The following is a 20,803-nucleotide window of genomic DNA, read 5'->3' on the forward strand; positions in this document are numbered from 1 at the left end:
TTGATTCCGATTATATCTATATTTATTTTTTTTATATTTTTTTTAGTAGGGGGAGGGGTTGCTAACTCAATGGTAGAGTACTCGGCTTTTAAATGCGGCTAATATCTTTTACACATTTGTACGAAGAAAGGGATTCGTCCATGCCATCGGTATAGTTTGTCGGGAGGTGAGAATTATTGTAAAGATGATATCGATGATAATGTGTAATTACTATTTTACCATCGGAATAAAATAAATAATCTGTTCATGAATTCTCATGTTACATTGGTTTCGTCGTTTCGTTTATATAGCCTTAACTAATCAAGGTATTTATGCTCAAAGGATATCGAGTAATTCTTAAGGCTGACTTGGCTTGAAAGCGTTCAAGTTGAGTGTTGCACAGTCTCAAACGAGTGTCAAAATGCAGGCCGCAGAGCCCAAACAAGAACAATATGAAAGCATGAACTACTTCTAATTTTAGAATTTGATTTGAAATATATTTTAATTTATAAAAAATAACTAATAAAATTATTTAAAATAAGTATAAGAGTATGTTCCATATCATTGCCTGATTTTGGTCTTTTTACAACCACAATTGTCAGCACCAAATTGCAGATGGACGGTGATGGGTTTTTTACACTTTGTTTGGATAGTTTGAATCGGAGTAAAGAAAAATAAGGGAAAAATAGTTTTTTTTTTAAAGCAATTTATTGTTTTATCTTCATTTTCTTAACTATATTTAGATCTGCTAAAACTAAAAAAACTATTTTTTTCTTTATTTGAAAAGATAAAAAAGTGAAATGAAGGTTATATTATTTTCTTTTATTTTATCCTTTATTTAAAAAGGATGTTAAAAAATTAAAAGATATATATATATATTTTTTCAATTTGAAATGATGGTTTCCATTTATCCTATCCCCATTTTGAAGGAAATTTATTTCCTATTCCTTACTTATTTTCCGTCACTTACCAAATAAAAAATATTACTTATTTTTCGTTCCATCCAACTTTCCCATATCCAAACATACCCTTAAATTTTTTCATGCTACGTGATTCTATCTTTTCAACTTCAATGGATTAATTTCTTACATGGTTATTATCCATTTTCACCCTTACATTAAGATGTTAGGTATCATATTTTAATTCATTATTTAGCATGATTCATTCCAAATATTATTTATATAGTAAAATAACATTTTGAGATTTTCATTTTTCCCAAAATAGAAATGCTTCTTAGATCAAGCCCAGTGAGTCAAAGCCAATATACAAGGTTGAAGGCCCAATAAAAAATTGCCCAAAACCCAAAGCCAGCATAAGAAAAGAAAGCCAACGGCCCTTAAATAACCAACTCCGATACAGTCTCAGTCCACCGATCATGCCAGCTGAAAACGATCTCTAGGAGAAATGAGGAAGCCAAATGCAAAGCCAAGAGCAGCAGCAATGGAGAAGAGAGATAATGCAGAGCACTATCCATCTCTCAACCACCTTGACAAGTTAAGTGAAAAACTATGGAGACCAGAGCAACCCAACAGAGAGGGACGTGAGCATCTCAAAAAATAATCAACGGATGTCCGTCCGAGAACATTCAACCAACTGCAACAGAGAAAAGAGCACCACAAAGACTAGCAAAAACACAAGCAAAGAAAAGCAGAATTAAGAAAATATAATACTCTAACGTTACCAATCCATAGCATTAGTCTTATTACTAAATAATAACTTACCCTAAAATTAATTAATTAAACAAGAATACTTGTAAAATACACTAAAAAAAGAATATCAATGTGCCTCAGAATTGCAGAATAACAGCAAGGCTCTCAAGCCATTCAGTCCCGAAAGATGGTAATTTGGTATAAAGATATCATCATTGGCAACATTGCACAACAAATTCACCAAATAAAGAATTAGTAAAAGAAATGGCATATGCAAATAGAGAGATAAACCATGTATGACTCATGGCCAGTCCCAAATTGTAATGGCGACAATGCCGCTACACAAGGCGATGGAATATGAGTCCCTCTCTTCTCGCGGAGGAGCTCCACTGATAACAGAAGAGGACCTCAACGCGTCAGGGAATTCCTATCTGACGTTAACTTACGGAATATACAAACATTGATTTCTTGTTTGCTCCAGCTTAAGTAAAGGATTCCTCCATAGAAATCCCCCGCCAAATCATATTTCATTAACAACTTTACCAGAGTAAAGTGTTTGGGGGGAAAATAAATCCAATGTTACATGTAATAAAAGTTAGAATTCTCTTAAAATAGTCCCAAAACCAAACACTGCCTTCCACAACAAACTAACAGAACCAAAAACAGGGACGATCTGAAACTTCAGAAAAAAAAAGCCTACAGCAAACGAATTGGGCTTCAGACATCCAAGGAAGGATAAAGCAGCACAAGCTCTCAAGCCTGGCGAAGGCGAAAGCTCTTAGGCGGCCACTGCGAATGTTTTGAGAAACAAGCCTTTGGATTTATCATCATCAACATTATAACAAGCAAGTAATGAATCACAATGCAAATCAGACCAAAGTTTCCCAAGCCCTGAATCCCACACGCATATAGCATACAAAATTAAATGTTTTTAATCATACTCAATTTCAAAGATTAGAGTGATTCAGGAGACAGAAAACAAGTAGATACAGCATTATCAAAAAACCACAAAGAATATCATAATGTTATTAGATGAGTATCACTCAACCACAAACAACCACACACCAAACAGAAAACTGCCCATACAAGTTTCAGACATCCAAGGAAGGATTAAAGCAGCATAAGCTCTCAAGCCTGGCGAAGGCGAAAGCTCTCAGGCGGCCACTGCGAATGTTTTGAGAAACAAGCCTTTGGATTTGTCATCATCAACATGCAACAATAAGATCATCAAATTTACAAAATAGCATAACATAAATAACAAGCAACATCATACCAAGCATGAACACGAAAGACCAAGATCGATTTTTGCAACCAGCAGGAGATAGAAGAGACTAAAGATGGAGGTGTGTTATATAGGAAGATGTTAGGACTTAGGGTTTTGGCCTTTTAGGGTTTTGTATGATCGACGGCTGTGATTCGTTGAAAGGAACGATCTAGATGGATTTCTCTCTAGCAGCTCTCAATTAAAATGGGCTGGCCTACCCTCCCATGAATTAACTGGTTTGGGCATTATGGGCTGAAAAGGTGGCAGGCTATAAAGGAAAAGATTTTAAATATTCAGACAAAAAAAATTAAAATATCAAAATTTACTTAAAAATGCTTTTAATATTTCTAAATGATACAAATTTCAAAATAACTAAACATAATTTCAAATTCTATTTTTATAAAAAAAAGTATTTTTCTTAACTTTCCAGCTATAATTTCACTTATTATATTTTCAGAAAAGTATTTCATAATACATTTGATTTATTTAAAAATAAAATTAAGATAATTCACAATTCTAATAAGGATGTAGTATTAATTTTTTTATAATATTTTTAAAGCAATTTAAATTAAAAGAAAATGCTGTTTGAATATATTTAATAATGTCAATTATACTAATAGCCCCACATGTTTTATATTTATTTTCAAAAAAAAATAATTAATACATTCACAAATTTAGTGATAAGTGTATTTGAATAAATTTAAGATATCTCACATACTACTCTCACGATTTAAAAAAAAAATAATTAATTTTTATTTTCATAATTTTTTTTTCGTTTTTGAAATAAAAGCGAATAAGAGAAGAACACATATTTTGCGGAATGGGAGAAAATTTTAGAAGAAAAAGTATCTTTAATTTTTTTTTTATGATAGATTGACTTATTTTTATTAATATATATGTATGTATATAATTAAAAAAATATTAATAAATTTATATATAATAGTGTTAATGAAATTTTAAAGTTTTAAAAATAATTTGTTATTATGAAAATAGGAAGTTATTTTTTTTAAGAAATGACCTTTTGTTTTTATTAGGAAAATAATTTTTATTAATATATATTTAAATAAAGGATTTATGTTTTAAGATATGAAGATTAATTCAGTCTTTAATGAAGGATAGAGTCCAGAGAACATTTGTAACAAAGGCAAGGTCTGGTCAAGGCCTTGAAAAAACAAAGTAACCAAAACCTCACTTTTTTAATTTATCAAATTCTTTCTCTCATTCCAAAAAAAGGTTTAAAGAAAGTTCCAAAAGCCTCAGCAAAACCCACTACCCCATCATTTCCTTCCAGCTCATTGTTTTGAACCCCAGGACCGCCTCTCTCTCTCTCTCTCTCAAAAGATATGAACTCCCACTACAAGTTTCAAATATTCTGCTCTCTTTCTGCTTTGCTGCTGCTTGGGAAAAGTATCTGTTAATGGCTAAGCGTGTCTACCAAGTCTGGAAGGGCCGCAATGTAAGTTTGCTTTTGATTTTTTTGCTGATACATTTGTGGTTAATTATTTGTTGATTTTTAATTTTTAATCTTGTTGAAATGGTGAAATGTGATCTGGGTTCTGCTCAGTTTGTTGATTTCTGGTACTTGGTTTGATCAATTACTAGTTTGAGTTTGAGTCTGATGAGGAGTTGTTCTACAAACTTACTGATTTGCTTTTGAGTGTAATTGGGAGCATTCAACTGAATATTTGCTAGTATTAAATTTAATTATTGGCCGCCTATTTGCGTATAATTGAGAATTTTCTGCCATAATTTCTGAATTTGAGTGCATTCATGGCTTGTAGTCACCTTTATTTAGTATAATTGAATATGTATGTAGTGATGAATGCATAAGTATCCTAAACTTTGAGCACTATAATGCAATGAGTAGAACAACATAATTGCAAGCGTTTGAAGTTGAAAAGAAACCTTTAGTCCATCTTCTATCCATCCCAATTCCCAAATGGAGGATCTGGATGTAAGTTTGAGACTTCTTTACTTCTTACAGGCAGTTTTGGGAAAGAAATTATTTATAGTTAAAGTTACTTAGCAACAAGGGAATCAATAACTTCTGCTTACTGCTTATCATTTGGGTATCAAGCTATCAGCTCCTCATATTCTAAATGTTATTTACTATGTTATTTACTCTGGTTGTGTAGGTGAATAGAAGGGAAAGAGTGGGATGGGGTGTTCGATTTTATGCACTCTGTCTTTTCTTGTACCTCCATAATACTGTCTGCTCTTAAAAAAAAAGAAGAAGAAAGAAAGAAAGAGAAAAGGCAAAAAATTGCTAATTGTTAGATATGTTACCTCTAAATACTAATCCCGGTTGTTAGTTTTGGTTTCGTTGCAGATATTCCTCTTTAGTGGAAGGCTTATCTTTGGCCCAGATGCTAAGTCTCTGGTTGTTACAATATTACTCATCGTGGTCCCTGTTATTATCTTCTGTACAAATGTCGCAAGGAACCTCATCAATGAATTTCCAGCATATAATACGGGCTGTGTAATTTTGGCAGTAGCAATTCTGTTCACAATCTATGTTAGTCCTGCTGACTTCTCCAAGTATATAATTGTGTTTTTGTTGCGTATTGTTTGAATCTTTGCTTTTTATAATGAATGAATAACTATTAGAGAGAGCTTATGCTAGATGTTTTTGTTGCCCATGCTTTTAGTTTTACTGATACATGAAACGTTAAGAAGATGTTTGAAACAGAAGAAAAACTAGATGTGCGATGAGTGCATTTATTGAAAAAGGAAGATGGAAATTACAGAATAGTTGTTTAAATATCTCTTTTACAACTTTCTAAAACTACAAGAGTCTCTCAACAGATATTTGAGAATTAAATTGAATAAAATTACTATAAACTATTCGTAATGCTTCTATTAGTTTGCCTGATATTGACCCATTTTCCGAACATCTATAAAAGTAATTGAACCGTGTTGTCAAGTATTCTTCTTTTTATGTGTCCATCATATGATTCCATTGTTCTTTTCTCCAACTCTATTTTCTGCCAACAATTTGTTGCAAAAAAGTTATCCAGTTGTCACAATTGTTTTCGATATAGGTATTGGTGCTTCTTCTTCTTACTTCAGCGCGTGACCCAGGAATTGTTCCTCGCAATGCGCATCCTCCAGAGGAGGATATTTATGACACTTCAGTTTCAGTTGAAGTTGGTGGGAGGCAAACACCAACTCCACGATTGCCCCGAACAAAAGATGTCCTGGTCAATGGTATGCATGTCAAGGTGAAATACTGTGAGACATGCATGTTATACCGTCCACCCCGTTGCTCACATTGCTCTGTATGTGATAATTGTGTAGAGCGGTTCGATCACCATTGCCCTTGGGTGGGCCAATGCATTGGGCTGGTAAGTGGCCTACATTCATCTAGATTTTTTTTTCTTGATTTATGTCAAATTGACAAAATCCCAAACATTTATAGAGAATTCAGGTTCATTATTTTGAATTTTCTGCATTATCAATAACTATTTGGTCGACGGGCAATCAATTGGGATCAGATCTAATATATATGGATTTCTTTAACATGGACTTGTTAACTTGTCCTTTGCTGATTAATTTGTATTTATTAATCAAGTGGAAATTGCCAAAGTTTTTCAAATATCGTGAATTTTTGCTCTCGTTCATTTTATAGAGGGAATTTAATCAGACACATTCTGGTGTTTGAATCTGTGTTTGTGAACTTTTACAAAATTGATGGATTGAACATAATTTTGGCATACATTTTTATTGATCCAACATTCCCTTGCATAGTTAACTGGGAAAATAAGGATGACAAAGAGAACAGCAATTTAAGAAAACTATCTGTTATTTTGAAACAATTTCAAGTACCTCAAACTTAGGTGCAATTGAGGAGAATTGGTTCTCCATTTCATGTCTGCCTTGTTGGAAGTTTACTCTAATTAAGCTAAACATGCTTACGTTTATGCAGCGCAACTACCGATACTTCTTTCTGTTTGTTTCTTCGTCAGCTCTTCTATGCATCTTTGTCTTTGCAATGTCAGCTGTGAACATAAAACTTCTTATGGATGATCACGGAACTATCTGGAAGGCAATGAAAGAGTCTCCTGCATCTGTGATTCTAATGGGCTATTGTTTCTTTTTCCTATGGTTTGTTGGTGGTCTCACCTGCTTCCACCTATATCTTATAGGGAGAAACCAGGTAAGGACAATTCTGTTCTTATGTGCAGAGTTCCTTTTCTTTCTCTTTCTTTTACGTTTCCTGAATTCCTCTAATTCACTAATAATTTCTTCAGACCACATATGAAAACTTCCGCTATGGAGCACGCAATGGGCCCAATGTCTATAACCAGGGGTGCCTGAATAATTTTCTTGAGGTATTCTGCACCAAAATGAAGCCTTCAAGAAACAATTTCCCTGCATATGTACGAGAACAGGCAATGATGCCATCGATGTGTCTGCCTCGAGAAGTTAACGTGGATGATTTAGATGGGTACCGCCGAACAAAAGTAGAGGATAATCTAGAGATTGATAATGATCTTTCAAAGATATCTGAGCGCCGTAATGTTGAAGAGGCTGACAACATCTGAAGCTGAGGGGCAACAATAAGCTTAAATTCTCTGTATTTGGAAAACTCAAGCAGAGCCATCAAGGGAAAGAGACCATGATTCATTCTAGTAGAGGAAATCAGAGATTGGAAATTTCTAAGGGAGCTAATATGAATCCCAAGGATCAGCAACATTAATATCTTGAGTTCTTTGCTAATTAGCATAACAAGTCTTATACAAGTTGTGAAAGAAAAACTCCAACACTGTTGTTTATATTAGTTGATTTTTTTTTCTTATTAGTTTCAATTCACAGGATGCTGGTGTTGATTTATTTGACAATGCATGTGTATCCTGGGGAGTATTTGAAATTCCCTTTTAGATATAGGTGAGAGATTTAGCCCTCTGAGGGGGCTTTTGATGTTTCCCTTGTCTTGTGTTATTGAACCTGATTCTTTTCAAGAGTGCTTTGCATTTTTTTTTCTTTTTATTGCTGCTTTTTTTCATTGGCATTTCTATCAGTTCCATGTGCATCCTCGTTGCTATTTCATATACTGGTTGAACGATTTTTTTTTTTCTAAAGTTTCAAAAAGATGTTCAACAAGACCAATATGAATTGTAGCTTGGAGCAGTTATTCTGCTCGGCTAAAGGTATTTCTCTCGATCTTGATCGTCTCTATCACCGTCGGTTGGACTTTAAATGCTACATGACATGATTAAAAAAAAAAAAACTGAGATGAATTGTAAATTTATTTGTGGGATAAGGGTGAGAATGGAAAACTAATAGCATATTTAAATTGTATTCAGAAATTATATCTAAAAATTTATAATATCCCAAATTCTAGTAATAAATTAATGTTAAATAAAAAAAATACATTGTAATGCTAGTTTAAGAAATAATTATAATGTTAAGATAGTTTTAGTCAAATTTGTTTTAAAAAAAAATTAGAGAGATTTATTATTTAGTTTCTTAGTATTGTCATTATTAATAAGTCTATTTGTAGAAATCTATTAAAACGTCGTTATCTTTTCTCTCTATTAACGAAATAATCTTTTTGTTTTATTCTCTATTAAAAATAGATAAAAGATGAGAGAGAAAATTTTTAAAATTTTATTTTATTTTTAAATAAAATTTCTTATTTAATCCTTAGATATTACTATTATTAATAAGTTTATCCCTATATTTTTAAAATTTTATTAAAACATCCTTATATTATATATATTAAAATATTTTTATTTTTTTTTTTAATTTATTTTTTTTTTCAATGAAATAATTTTTTCTCTTTTTTTAAAAAGAATAAAAAATAAGAAGAAGAAGATGACGATGACGAAGGAGAGGAAGAAGAAACAGAAAAAGTAGAAAAAGGGAGAAGAAGAATATGAGAATGATGAAGAAAAATTGTCAACTCCTCCTTGTTAGAAGAAGAATAAAAACAATCGAAAAAAAAGAAGAAAAAGAAAAATCAAAGAAGAAGGAGAATCTAAGAAGAAGAAAGAGGGAAAAAATTGGGGTTAATTTAGTTTTTCGCTATATTTTTAATGGTAGAAATAGACGAAATTATTATTTTATTGATGAAAAAATGAAAAATAAAAATATTTTAATAAATTTCTGAAAATATAAGAATTGATTTATTAATAATAAAAATACTTGGAGATTAAATTATAAATCTCCTAAAAATTTAACCATATATTAGACGCATATTTGCTAAATATTAAGTTATTGGAAAATTTACAACATACATTGGATTGATATTATAAATATGACTAAGCAAATATCACTGTGCAAAAACTAACGAGGGTAGACTACTACAAGAAATATAATTAATCTTTATATATATATATATATATATATATATATATATATATAAAAGATTTTTGCACTTAAATATATAAATAAATTAAAATTTTATGTTTATATAATTTGGATACGAAATATCATGGTTTTATTTTTAGATAAATTTTAAAATTCTATCCAAAACTTATTTCCCTCTTTAAAATTCTATGATGGCTTCATCAAACTGGTTACTGGGTTACTGGTTTTTTTTAAAAAGGAGATTACTGGGTTCCGGTTCGATCCGAGCCATTGCCACATGGATCAGGGTTTCTTGGGCAGGGGTTTAGATCGAACGAATTTAAAAAATAAAAAGACAAAAAACAAAAAGAAAGACATCAATTTTTTCCTCACACAATAAAGAGTTCACACTCTTTGCTTTAGGGTTCATCTGAATTACTCTTTCTTCATCCATAGGCTTCGCCGATTCAAGATGGTAAACCTTTTTTGTTAATTTACTCTCTCTCAGATCTACAAAATTTTCCTTTTAGCTGTGGTTTTTTATTTCTCCGGTTTTTCTCGTGTGTTTTTTTTTTTCCAATGGAAAATCAGGAGGGTAAAGCGAATTTAGAGTCGGCGATAGAGCAGTTGCAGAATGTCGAGAAGCAGATGAGGCTCGCGGGTGACGTTGCCGGCACTAAGAAGGCCGTAACCGACATTCTTCAGCTTTGCTTCGAGGCAAAAGACTGGAAGATGCTCAACGACCAGATAGTCCTCCTCTCTAAGAAACGTGGTCAACTCAAGCAGGTACTCTGTATACGCTTTACCATAACATGAACTTCTAACATACTATTTTTGTTGATTTGGATTGAGACTATGGTTATGATTTTTGGCTGGGTGTGTAGATTCGGCTGCTGCAAGTGATAATTAGATTTGGTTATTGTTTTTAATCATATTTTGTAATAGCTAGAAATGCCTTGTTCAATTCATTATTGTGCTTGACACAGTTAAGACGATCTCAAAATTTATATCCATATGCATTTTGCAAACACATCTGCGGAGGGGTAGTAGCAATCAGTGTCTTTGTTAGTTTGGCTGCTATTCATGATTCATTTTGTGTGGTTAATTTTGTTTGCTTCGCTGTTAGCTATGCTTAAGTTGCTTTTATTTGTTTGTGTGATGCTTTGTGTTAGCAGTAACTGAACCTGATCAAAATGTTAAAATTTTCTGCCTGATGTCCCTATATTAGTTTTTTGTTCACTGGGCTCTCTGTTTTGCCCCACAGGCTGTAGCTGCCATGGTTCAGCAAGCAATGCAGTACATTGATGAAACGCCAGACCTTGATACTCGTATAGAACTTATTAAGACACTTAACACTGTTTCTGCTGGCAAGGTAACTTGTACTGGAATATTCAACTCCTATTGTGTTTGATTGCCCAACATGTTGTGCATATGTATATCCATTACCTGCTATTTTAATGCGTTGAACATGCTGCAGATTTATGTTGAAATTGAGAGAGCTCGGTTGATAAAAAAATTAGCAAAGATTAAGGAAGAACAGGGGCTTATAGCTGAAGCTGCAGATCTGATGCAAGAAGTTGCAGTAAGTTTTGGGCTTTCATTTGGCAATATTTTTGGTTTAGCTTTCTTTTTCAATATCACGGTAACAGTGCATCTATTTATCACCTAGTTGCCCCTCTCTGTGTTGTTGTTTTTGGTAAAGGAAATTGTTTTTCTTTTTTTTTTTGGCATGCAGGTGGAAACTTTTGGTGCTATGGCAAAAACGGAGAAAATAGCTTTCATTCTTGAACAAGTATGTGATTTTTCCTTTATTTCCAATTTCATCATTTATTCTTATTCGATAAGCACTGGTGTAAAAGTGCAATAGTAGAGGTGCTAGATTGCAACCCAGAGGCTAAGAAAATTCATACACTTCATATAAAAATGCTAAGGAATATGCCTACCTCTAGGCTTTCCATCACAGGACACTACTTTGTCAGGGCATCATTGAAATTATATGTATATATAATTCATTAAGCTTGGGATTGTTATTGAGTTGCAATATGATGTTAATTTTGTGCCAACTTGTGGGTAATTAACTTTTCAGGTTCGTCTTTGTCTGGACCGACAAGATTATGTTCGTGCACAAATTCTCTCCAGGAAGATCAGTCCAAGGGTTTTTGATGCTGATACTTCCAAAGAAAAAAAGAAGCCCAAGGAAGGTGATAATGTTGTTGAAGAGGCTCCTGCTGATATCCCGTCACTCTTGGAACTGAAGCGAATCTATTATGAATTAATGATACGGTATACCTTTCTTTTTTTTCTTGGGTCTTGCTTTATTTTTACAGTTTTGCTTCATCTTTCTGTGCATTGTTTATTGGATAATATTTGACAATCTCATCTTGAAGTTTGCATTACAACTCTTTAATTTTAGGTTCCTTGCTAGTAGTTTTGCATCTTAGTTTCATCTTTGAATAATGGTATCCTCTTCTATGGTTCTCTTTGTTATCATATTTTCTCTGGAAATTGTTTTAATGCTAAGATGTTGCTGATATGTTGGTCTTGTACCTTTATGTTTTGGGATGCGGGACTTTGTTTTACTTGTCCTCTGGTTCATGTTTGGCTTGGTCTTTTGGGAATATGATTTGGTCTTTGGCTTAATGGATTCATAGCATTCAATTGGAAATGAAGATTAATATGTATTCAATTGAAAATGACATTCAGTGCGTCTGCATATAATCATTTGTAGCTGCATCCTTGTGTTTCATATCTTGGTGAAATTGCCTTGTTTTCTAATTTATTTTTGAGCTGAGAAGTTGACTGTTATCAGCAAATCTTACTTTCCAAAGTTATGAATATACAAACAAGTAACATTGAATAGCATATCAATGTTTTTTATGTTGTGGCATTTAGATTGTATTTATGGATTTGTATGATTTATGGCTTTAGTGAAAGGTTTTTCTTTCCAATGTTTATGATGTTAAACGGTTTATTCTGTGGCATTGTTTCATGACATTTTTGTGATCGGGAATGATTTGGAGTCCATGATGTTTGTTTAATATTTTCATTGAATAGAGAGCCTAGGACCTATTCAGCACAGTACCACTTAATATGAATAAATTGGGCCTTTTTGGTTTCTAGTTGCAATTTGATAATTTGTAAGAATGACTACTATAACTTTGAACAGTTGCTGCTTTATGTAATATGCTTGTACTCCTTAGTTTTATTGCAGTTAGAAATATAGATATATCTTACTCTATGTTTTCCACCTCTTTAGGTATTACTCCCATAATAATGATTACATTGAAATCTGTCGTTGCTACAAGGCCATATACGAAATTCCTTCTGTAAAGGAAAACCCAGCTCAGTGGATTCCGGTAAATGTTCATGTTTAATGAGTATTCCTAATGAGATTCTATGGATACTAGAGGGCTCTGATAATTTTGGTAACTTGTAGGTCTTAAGGAAAATCTGTTGGTACTTGGTCCTTTCACCACATGATCCAATGCAGTCCAGCCTTTTGAATTCTACCTTGGAGGATAAAAATCTTTCTGAAATTCCAAAATTTAAGTATGGATGCTCTAATGACTTCCTGCTTCAGTTTAATAATTTAATTTCCAATTTACTTCTCAACATGTGACTTAATTTGATGGTCTGGTAAAGGGTGCTTTTGAAACAATTGGTTACTATGGAGGTTATCCTATGGACATCTCTTTGGAATACGTACAAGGATGAGTTTGACAATGAGAAGAACTTGCTTGGAGGCTCTTTGGGTGACAAAGCAGCAGAAGATTTGAAGCAAAGAATAATTGAACATGTAAATTTCGTTTCCGCGCTAAATTATACTGAAACTGAAAATTGTATCTTTTTTCTGTAGTAAGCTCTTTTGATTTGCTTAGGGTTTCATATGTAACATGTTTATTGCTTTTTCAGAATATCCTCGTTGTTTCAAGGTACTACTCAAGGATTACTGTAAAGAGACTTGCAGAATTATTGTGTCTCAGCATCCAGGTTTGTTTGTGCTATTATTTGTTTGTTTGCACTTCTTTGATAGCCAGCAACTTAATGACCTCTTTGTGTGGATTTTTGTGCTATGTTCATGTATGTGTGTGGTTGTGTATGCTACTCTTTGTTCTTTGTCAAGATGGTGCTTCTATAAATAATATATGGCCTTTTATCATAATGGTTAAATGGATACTAAGTATCCGAGTTGATATTTTTCCTTCAAATTTGAATTTAGACTGGGTTAGTTTCCTGTCTCACTAGTATAATAACTGGTAAACAAGGGGTGAGGCTCGGCATTCAATCTCAGTCTGCAATCATTGAGTTTCAGAAAGGATCTTGGAGGCATATTTCCTATTTCCTATAATCTTGTCTGACTCTTCTAGATGTAAGCCTACAACTGACAGGCGTAAGACTTACTTTCCATTTGGCACACCCAAGTGATCTTCTCGCCTATTCTTTTTCTTCCCTTTTGTTTAGCACAACCTATTCTAATTCTTGATATGGTCTGAAATCTTCTTTTACTTTCAGTTTGTGATTGTGGTTCTTGGAATTGTTGATACGTTGTTGTTGGAATCTTACTATTCTCATCTCAATCCTATCCGATTTGTTTCACTTCGGTTCGAGCCAATTTGATTCTCTATCCAAGCAATTCAAATTGCAAATGTACCCAAGTCATGACCAAATCAGAAGAATCGATAGTAAGTTGGGTGGATAATTATGAAATATGAATCGACGAATTTGGTTCGATTCTTTTTCTAGAGAATTTTTAGATCTTATAGCATCAAAATATTTAGATTTCATTTCATTTTACTATGAAAAGTACATGTAAATCTTCCTTAGCTATCTTTCTTCCACTGGCCATTCTTTCCCTTTCTTTTTGTTTTCCCCTAAATTTACTTCTCTAATTATAGTTGTTAAATTATGATATTTTGTATTATAATATTTTAACCTTCTAATTTAACCCTTTTATCCTTTTTTAATTTAATTATTTGATCAAATTTAAATGGGAGTTTCAGCATATGCACAATAATAATCATTGTCTATGATTCCAGAGTTCATAATTTATAATGTGAAACTATATAACATAATAAGAATATGCTGTTTTGTATAAAACATTCTTCTAATTAGCTAAAGGATAATTCTGAATTTACCAAAATATGTCATTTTGATTTTTCATTTAAAACTTATGTTTAGAATGATTATATTTTTTATTTAATTTTGAGAATTTCTATAGAATCTTATGATTCATTTTGATTCTCAGTTCAAAAATTGAAGATTTCTATTCTTGATTTAACAAATATGACTGATACCGTATTGCTAATTAAAGCTTTTGCATAATTATTATGTGTTGTCTTCATGAGCAATCTAGGCTTTGGATGGATCTTAGCTACGATTTGATTTTACTTGCAGAATTCGCCAAGCATCCAGTAGTGGGAATAGAAATCTAATAATGGAGTTGTGGACTGGGCTTTATTTGTTATGTTATAATAAATTTAAATCTCCACTTGTATAGGTTTAATATCAAAAACCTGAAACCCTGATATTATTGAACCTTGAAACTAGATTCTTTTAATTTAGCAGAACAGAATTTTTATGGTGGCAATAAAAAATCTAATTTAGGTTCCCATTAAAAAAGAACTCTTAATTTTTTTTTCTTAAGAAAAAAAAGATGACAAGAGGTACTGCCATATTTTGCAAGTTTGGAATGGAGCTCTGGACTTGGGGTTTTGAACTTTTGATATGGATCATGTGATGCCTTTGTTGTTTGTTTGTTGTTCACTGAACCTCGGTTTTGTTCCTGTAAAAAGGAAGTTTAACATCCGTCTCAGTCCTGCCATTTACTCATAAAGGCCATATGCTCTATTGAAATGTGATACTTGGAATATGCTTCTCAAAGTTGAATAGCTCTTAATAGTTCAGTGGTGAGATCATGTCCAAGTGGATTCAAATCTTGAATGATGATAAAACAGTTTAGTGAACCTGTTCTTAGTTGACCAAGTATGGTTGATTTTGATGGTTTTTTCCCTCGATCCAGAGCATATTGATCTAAAAACAAGTCCCTAAAATTTTTGTGTCCATTCAATATAGGAAGCTGAGAAGCACCTTTCAGATATGGTCGTGTCCAAAGCACTGGTGGCAAAAATCGACAGGCCAATGGGGATAGTCTGTTTCCAAGTAGCAAAAGATAGCAATGACATTCTCAACTCATGGTCAATGAATTTGGAGAAGTTGCTTGATCTTGTCGAGAAGAGTTGCCACCAAATACACAAAGAAACCATGGTACACAAAACTGCTCTCAAAGTCTGAAAGGGTGATTCAGCAATCATACGCTGGTAAGGCTCTCTCTTCCCCCTCCCTTCCCCCCGGCTCAATTCCAAGAGGAAATAGTTGTAAAACCAGTGGCAATTTCTTCTGTGTTTTACAGGTTGTGATCCAACTGGAGCTTTCATTTTGTGATCTGTAGCGAGGGAAAAAAAATCCGTTAAAATTAATGCAGGCGAAGATGACGGGACATGCCTTTGCCCAGAAGTTAATTCTATTGTTGACAGAGATAGTGAGCTCGGATATTCTTCATAGGACCGAGTACTAAGATTGTTGTATACTTGTGGCCAATACTGAACCACTGACTAATGGCAGGAACCTAATGGCTTTGTTTTATAGCAGTGGAAAGAAATTCTTCTCAATCTTTGTCTAAGATTTCCTTTCTCTTACGGTGTTCTTCCTTTAAACGTTGACATTGATGGATAGCCGTGACATCGAGCTAAGGTAGGTTGAAGTCAATAATGAACCGACTTCTGACTAATATGAAATTCGTGATTCTAAATACGTTGATACATACTCATAAAATTTATAAATTAACAATAATAATTGTATAAATTTCGAAATTGAAAATGACTATTTTATAGATTTACAAATTTTCTCATTGAACTTAAATTAATCTTAAACTTTTCATGGTATAGGACATCTTCAGAGTGTCATAGAACTGTTTTGATAAACCCGTGAGATGCAAATATATATTTTATTTATTTAATATACTTGTTAGAAAATACAATAATATGAATTGTAAATATTATCCATTATATTTCTTTTTCAATGTGCTCTTAAAAGGTTCTGCAGTTTAAAGTTTTCTTCTTCATATTCTCTTTCTTCGTTCTCAATATGGGAACTCCGTTATAACTGTTGTTGAAACATTAAAAAACTGTTTTTGTTTGTATTTATAATAATTAGCTTTAAATATATTTAAAACAAATAATCTACAAGTATTTCAGTTTACTCGAATTTACAAATTGAAGGTTCTAATTTTTAATTAATCAAATGCATAAATTAATTTATACATCTAAATGTGTCAAAATTTTCTGTGATGCTGAGTTTTTTTATCTACTCCCAAACCGTATTTTTTCTTCATTTCCCTCTGTTTTCTTTTATATTTTCACATTTATTAGGAAAAATATAATTAAATAATAAATTTTATATTACAATTTTTTCACATATTAAATCATATATATAATTAATAATTTTTTTTAATTCCTATAAATTTGAATATATTATAATTCATTAAACAAATTATTATTTTAACAAAATAAATAAATAAACCTTATAGAAAAGAGAGTATAATTATATTATTTTCTATTTTCAAATCCTCTGGGCTGGAAACCATAAAAAATAATCACACTGTGAATAAATGATATTAAGGATAACAATATACGTCCTAGACCAACTTAAATTCATAATCATAATAGTAATGATCGTAACAAGAAGCCAAATGACATTCCTCGCGTGTTGATTATATTTCTGTTTTGATTATATTTCTAAGTTAGATTGTTTTTAAAACTTAATCAAATTTATTTTTATTAAAAAAAAAAAAACAAATGACCTAAATGCAGTTTTAAAAAAATGTGGTGGCAAAGCCAAAAGCTCGTCTGAAATGTTCTACTAGATCAGCTTGAAGAGGAAGGAGTATAATCCGACCATGCCGGAATCGAAATGTGTGCACCCCCACCCTGACTGGTGGGGTCTGTCAACTCTCCGGCAGGTGGAGCTGGAAAAGGCAGAGGAAAGGAAGATTGTGGAGATGAAGAATGAAAATGATGAGAAGCTGTTGATGAAGATGACAAAACCATTTGATCATGTAGACTCATGGCTTGTCTTTGATAACAACCAATGTCCCCTGAAACAGCTTGAGAGTGAACAACTGGCTGAGTAGATGTAGGAACTGATAAAAGGGTATTTGGAGAATCAGAAATTATCAACTGGGTTGTCATCGGATTGGAGGTGGATGGTTGGAGCTTGACGTTTTCCGGGAAGTTTAGCTTAGCCTTGCTGCCTCTGAATCTGAGTGCAGCTTCATCATAGGCTCTTGCTGCAGCTTCAGCAGTGTCAAAAGTGCCTAACCAAACTCTAGCGGCCTTAAATGGATCTCTTATTTCAGCTGCCCATTTGCCCCATGGCCTTTGCCTCACTCCTCTGTATTTTCTCCTTGGCTCTTCTCTGAAGATCTCGTTGTGCTCATATACGGTGGTAAATGTGGCTGATGCTGGTGGGAATATGGCGGTGGTGGTGGCAATTTTTGAACTCTCTGTAAACAATTAATAAAAAAAGAATTAGACCCCACTACATTAAATCACATTTAATTGCATAGATACTGTTCCATTGATGATAAGCACAGTTTTAATTCTATTATTTGTTTACCTCCATATGAAAATTCATCACCAACTGGTCTACAAAGCCTTGCTCCATATGAAAATTCATCACCAAATGGTCTACAAAGCCTTGCAAAATCTTGACATCCTTCTTCTTCTCTTGCTCTCTTTGCTGCTCCTGCAGCTCCAGCACTGGAAGAACTTGAAGAATTGCTTTCATTTGATAATGTTAGAAAATAATCAGCAGAATCAGGAACCTCTCCAGTAACCACATGGGTCAAAGCAGAAACAATCGCCGACATTTCTCTCTCCCTGCATAACCCAGAAAGCATCGGTATCGCCGGCACCGTCTGCAGCTGGTTTTCCGGCCTCATCAGCAACGGATTTCTATGAAAAACCCATTCTTCTTCACTATTCTCTCTATCTTTCTCTCCTGAATTCGCCACCTTTACAAAGCACATGTAAAAGATCAAAAGGATGAAGAAAAAAACACAAATGTAGTAGCTTTCAACTATCAAGAACCCTCCGAGGTTTATCGAAAACCAGTGTTATATAGGCAATAAATGTAAAGCCGCCTTCATGAACAAATTCAAGTTGAATCAACTTGGTGGTATAAAGAAAACAAAAAAGAACTGTTCTTTTTAATTTCAGATAAATGGGTAAAAATTTTGAGTTTCTTTATCGCAAGTGGTTGAGTGTGATTATTCCGTTCATATTATTTTGCATTCAATGTGAACGATAAAACATGTCAGCGGCAGAGAGAGAGAGAGAGGAAGCAGCGAAGTGGCTTCTAGTCTCGTCGGTGAAGAGGGCGATGGAAGGGCGGTGATGATTCGGCCGACAACATATGTCGGCCCATTCAGAATTAATCTAGTGGGTTGCCAATTGGCTCAACAGTGAATTGGGACTCTTTCTCTTTCTTTATTATTTTTTTTCTTAAATTATATTTGCACAGAAATAATTGCTTTCACATGCCTAGCTCTTCAGTTGGCAATTCTGGATGAAAGAGCCTATTGAAACCATTCAATAGAAAATTTTAAACGTCTATCACTTTTGATATTGATATATTAATTTTTAATTTTTAATTTTTTATATTTATCTCAATTTTAACTCACTATTTTAATTAATTTTATCAAAAAAATTTTAACTTACATGTTATATTATATAAAATTATTCTTAAAAAATTTATAAAATAAAAAAAAATATTTACATTAATTTATATTTATATTTTAAATTTTAAATTTTAAATAATAAAGTTTAGAAAAATTTAGTTTTACTGTATAAAATTTAAAATTTTAGATATAAATATAAAATAACATAATCGTTTAGATTTTTTATTCAATAATTGTTTTAAAAAATAATCTTCATACTAAAATTTTTTTTATCAAAATCGATTAAGATAAATCATTAAAATTGAAATGGTTTTATTATTAAAATTTTTAAATTAAAATATAAATGTAAAAAATAATAAATGTTTACATTTTTTTATTAAATAAATTTTTATATATTTATTTCTTGATTTAACTATTATAATTATATCTTTAATTTATAAAAATAAATAAACTAATTTATTTTTATAGAATAGAGTCGGAATGCGTATAAAATTATAGTCATAAGTATTTATTAAAATGTTTAAGTCCAAACAAATACAATCGGATCTAAATAATATAACGGGCAAACTCACTTAGCAAGTTTAATAAAAAAAAATTTAATAATGAAAATTGAATTGAGTGGTAATTACGGGTGAATATTTGATCAGTTCGGTTTATAATTAAATCGAATTAAATAAATTAAAAATTAAAATTTTAATATTTATAAAAATCGAATCGAATTGATTTTAGTTAGAAATCAAATTAAATCAAATCAATTTGATTCAATTCAATTTAATTTAATTTGATGGATTTAAATTTTTAATAATTTTTTTATTTTTTTTAATATTTTAAAATTTAATTAAAATATTTTAATTTTAATATGATCTAATTTATGTGTATTATTAAAAATAATATATTATTATCAGTTCGATTTTTTTAATTTTTTTATTAAATTAAATTAAATTAAAATAATTAAAATTTTTAAAATTAAAAATTAAATTAAAATTAAATCGAATCGAAATAAATAAAAAATTTAACTAAAATTTTAAATTAATTTAATTGGTGAATTTTTCTTAAATTGAATAATGCTGCTGAATTCGTAGGATATTTTTATCTTTAAAATGAATCTAACCATAAAGCAAAAAAGTATCTTGCAACTTGGGAAATCAAAAAGACAACTTTTATACGAAAATGGTACGTAACAAGGACAAGTGACCTAATTTAGTCAAAAGTCAAACTCATAAGATTCTTATCCAACACCAGTAATTTAGAAAAAAAAAAAAAAAAAAAAAAAAAGCATACAATCATAAATGAAACGTGATCTTATCCAAAAGATCATCTACACTATAGAAATTTTAACTGAATATGTTTATTTTATTAAATTATGAGAAATTTATTTTTTAGTCCCTGAGATTTAACGTAATTAACACTTCTGTCCCTCTATTTTGGCGACCCAACACTTAAGTCTCTCACTTTCTCTTCCGTCCAAATTCGTAGTCCTTCCGTCCATTTAAATCGTTTGGTCAAAGAGTCAAAAGTGAGAGGTGATAATTTTTTCCAGAAATACCATTCTCTTAATGTGAAATTCCTTTTTTTTTTTCTCTTTCATGCTTTCTCTCTCCAGAAGAAGAAGAAGAAGAAGAAGAAGAAAGAAGAAGAAGAAGCTGCTGCAGAAAGAGTAGGAAGAAGAAGAAGAAGAAGAAGAAGAAGAAGAAGAAGAAAGAAGAAGAAGAAGAAGCTGCTGCAGAAAGAGTAGGAAGAAGAAGAAGAAGAAGAAGAAGAAGAAGAAGAAGAAGAAGAAAGAAGAAGAAGAAGCTGCTGCAGAAAGAGTAGGAAGAAGAAGAAGAAGAAGAAGAAGAAGAAGAAAGAAGAAGAAGAAGAAGAAAGAAGAAGAAGAAGAAGAAG

At 31.9% G+C, this 20,803-nt stretch overlaps 3 protein-coding genes, 1 long non-coding RNA gene and 3 other non-coding genes across 7 annotated transcripts; 2 read left to right on the top strand and 5 right to left on the bottom strand.

Moving 5' to 3' along the window:
* Window positions 1–1,163: 1,163 nt before the first annotated feature.
* Window positions 1,164–3,029, bottom strand: LOC110628775. The gene is made up of 2 exons (XR_002490118.2): window positions 2,902–3,029; window positions 1,164–1,601 (listed from the first exon to the last, which is right to left on the bottom strand). It is a non-coding gene; the product is annotated as an uncharacterized LOC110628775 (long non-coding RNA).
* On the bottom strand, window positions 1,761–1,850 carry LOC122721411. Its single transcript, XR_006348090.1, has one exon. It is a non-coding gene; the product is annotated as a small nucleolar RNA SNORD96 family (small nucleolar RNA).
* Window positions 2,342–2,464, bottom strand: LOC122721429. Its single transcript, XR_006348108.1, has one exon. It is a non-coding gene; the product is annotated as a small nucleolar RNA SNORD14 (small nucleolar RNA).
* Window positions 2,716–2,839, bottom strand: LOC122721440. Its single transcript, XR_006348119.1, has one exon. It is a non-coding gene; the product is annotated as a small nucleolar RNA SNORD14 (small nucleolar RNA).
* Window positions 3,030–4,034: 1,005 nt separating the features above from the next.
* On the top strand, window positions 4,035–7,881 carry LOC110627382 (protein S-acyltransferase 8). The gene is made up of 5 exons (XM_021773669.2): window positions 4,035–4,348; window positions 5,222–5,407; window positions 5,934–6,236; window positions 6,818–7,048; window positions 7,143–7,881. The coding sequence occupies exons 1-5, from the start codon at window positions 4,310–4,312 to the stop codon at window positions 7,434–7,436; spliced, it is 1,053 nt and encodes a 350-aa protein (XP_021629361.1). The 5' UTR covers window positions 4,035–4,309; the 3' UTR covers window positions 7,437–7,881.
* A 1,616-nt stretch (window positions 7,882–9,497) lies between these two features.
* LOC110628338 (26S proteasome non-ATPase regulatory subunit 12 homolog A) lies at window positions 9,498–15,851 on the top strand. Its single transcript, XM_021774962.2, has 12 exons — window positions 9,498–9,658; window positions 9,775–9,969; window positions 10,448–10,555; window positions 10,661–10,765; window positions 10,919–10,975; window positions 11,270–11,466; window positions 12,440–12,539; window positions 12,620–12,732; window positions 12,826–12,979; window positions 13,096–13,173; window positions 15,256–15,500; window positions 15,593–15,851. Exons 1-11 carry the CDS (start codon window positions 9,656–9,658, stop codon window positions 15,472–15,474), a joined length of 1,329 nt encoding a protein of 442 aa, XP_021630654.1. The 5' UTR covers window positions 9,498–9,655; the 3' UTR covers window positions 15,475–15,500; window positions 15,593–15,851.
* Window positions 15,852–17,038: 1,187 nt separating this feature from the next.
* On the bottom strand, window positions 17,039–18,730 carry LOC110627812 (ethylene-responsive transcription factor ABR1). Its single transcript, XM_021774183.2, has 2 exons — window positions 17,857–18,730; window positions 17,039–17,743 (listed from the first exon to the last, which is right to left on the bottom strand). Exons 1-2 carry the CDS (start codon window positions 18,266–18,268, stop codon window positions 17,106–17,108), a joined length of 1,050 nt encoding a protein of 349 aa, XP_021629875.1. The 5' UTR covers window positions 18,269–18,730; the 3' UTR covers window positions 17,039–17,105.
* Between the last annotated feature and the right edge of the window lie 2,073 nt (window positions 18,731–20,803).

This window comes from Manihot esculenta, chromosome 12 (assembly GCF_001659605.2).
Source record: "Manihot esculenta cultivar AM560-2 chromosome 12, M.esculenta_v8, whole genome shotgun sequence".
NCBI classification, from domain to species: Eukaryota; Viridiplantae; Streptophyta; class Magnoliopsida; order Malpighiales; family Euphorbiaceae; genus Manihot; species Manihot esculenta.

Bases quoted from the DNA above. Each gene is read 5' to 3' on its own strand.
- LOC110627382 (XM_021773669.2), top strand. From the start codon at position 4,310: ATGGCTAAGCGTGTCTACCAAGTCTGGAAGGGCCGCAAT. The intron at 5,408-5,933 runs GTTAGTCCTGCT...TTTTCGATATAG, and splicing joins CAATTCTGTTCACAATCTAT to GTATTGGTGCTTCTTCTTCT. The intron at 7,049-7,142 runs GTAAGGACAATT...TAATTTCTTCAG, and splicing joins ATCTTATAGGGAGAAACCAG to ACCACATATGAAAACTTCCG.
- LOC110628338 (XM_021774962.2), top strand. The intron at 10,556-10,660 runs GTAACTTGTACT...AACATGCTGCAG, and splicing joins ACACTGTTTCTGCTGGCAAG to ATTTATGTTGAAATTGAGAG. The intron at 12,540-12,619 runs GTAAATGTTCAT...GGTAACTTGTAG, and splicing joins ACCCAGCTCAGTGGATTCCG to GTCTTAAGGAAAATCTGTTG.
- LOC110627812 (XM_021774183.2), bottom strand. From the start codon at position 18,268: ATGTGCTTTGTAAAGGTGGCGAATTCAGGAGAGAAAGATAGAGAGAAT. The intron at 17,744-17,856 runs GTAAACAAATAA...AATTGTTTACAG, and splicing joins TGATGAATTTTCATATGGAG to AGAGTTCAAAAATTGCCACC.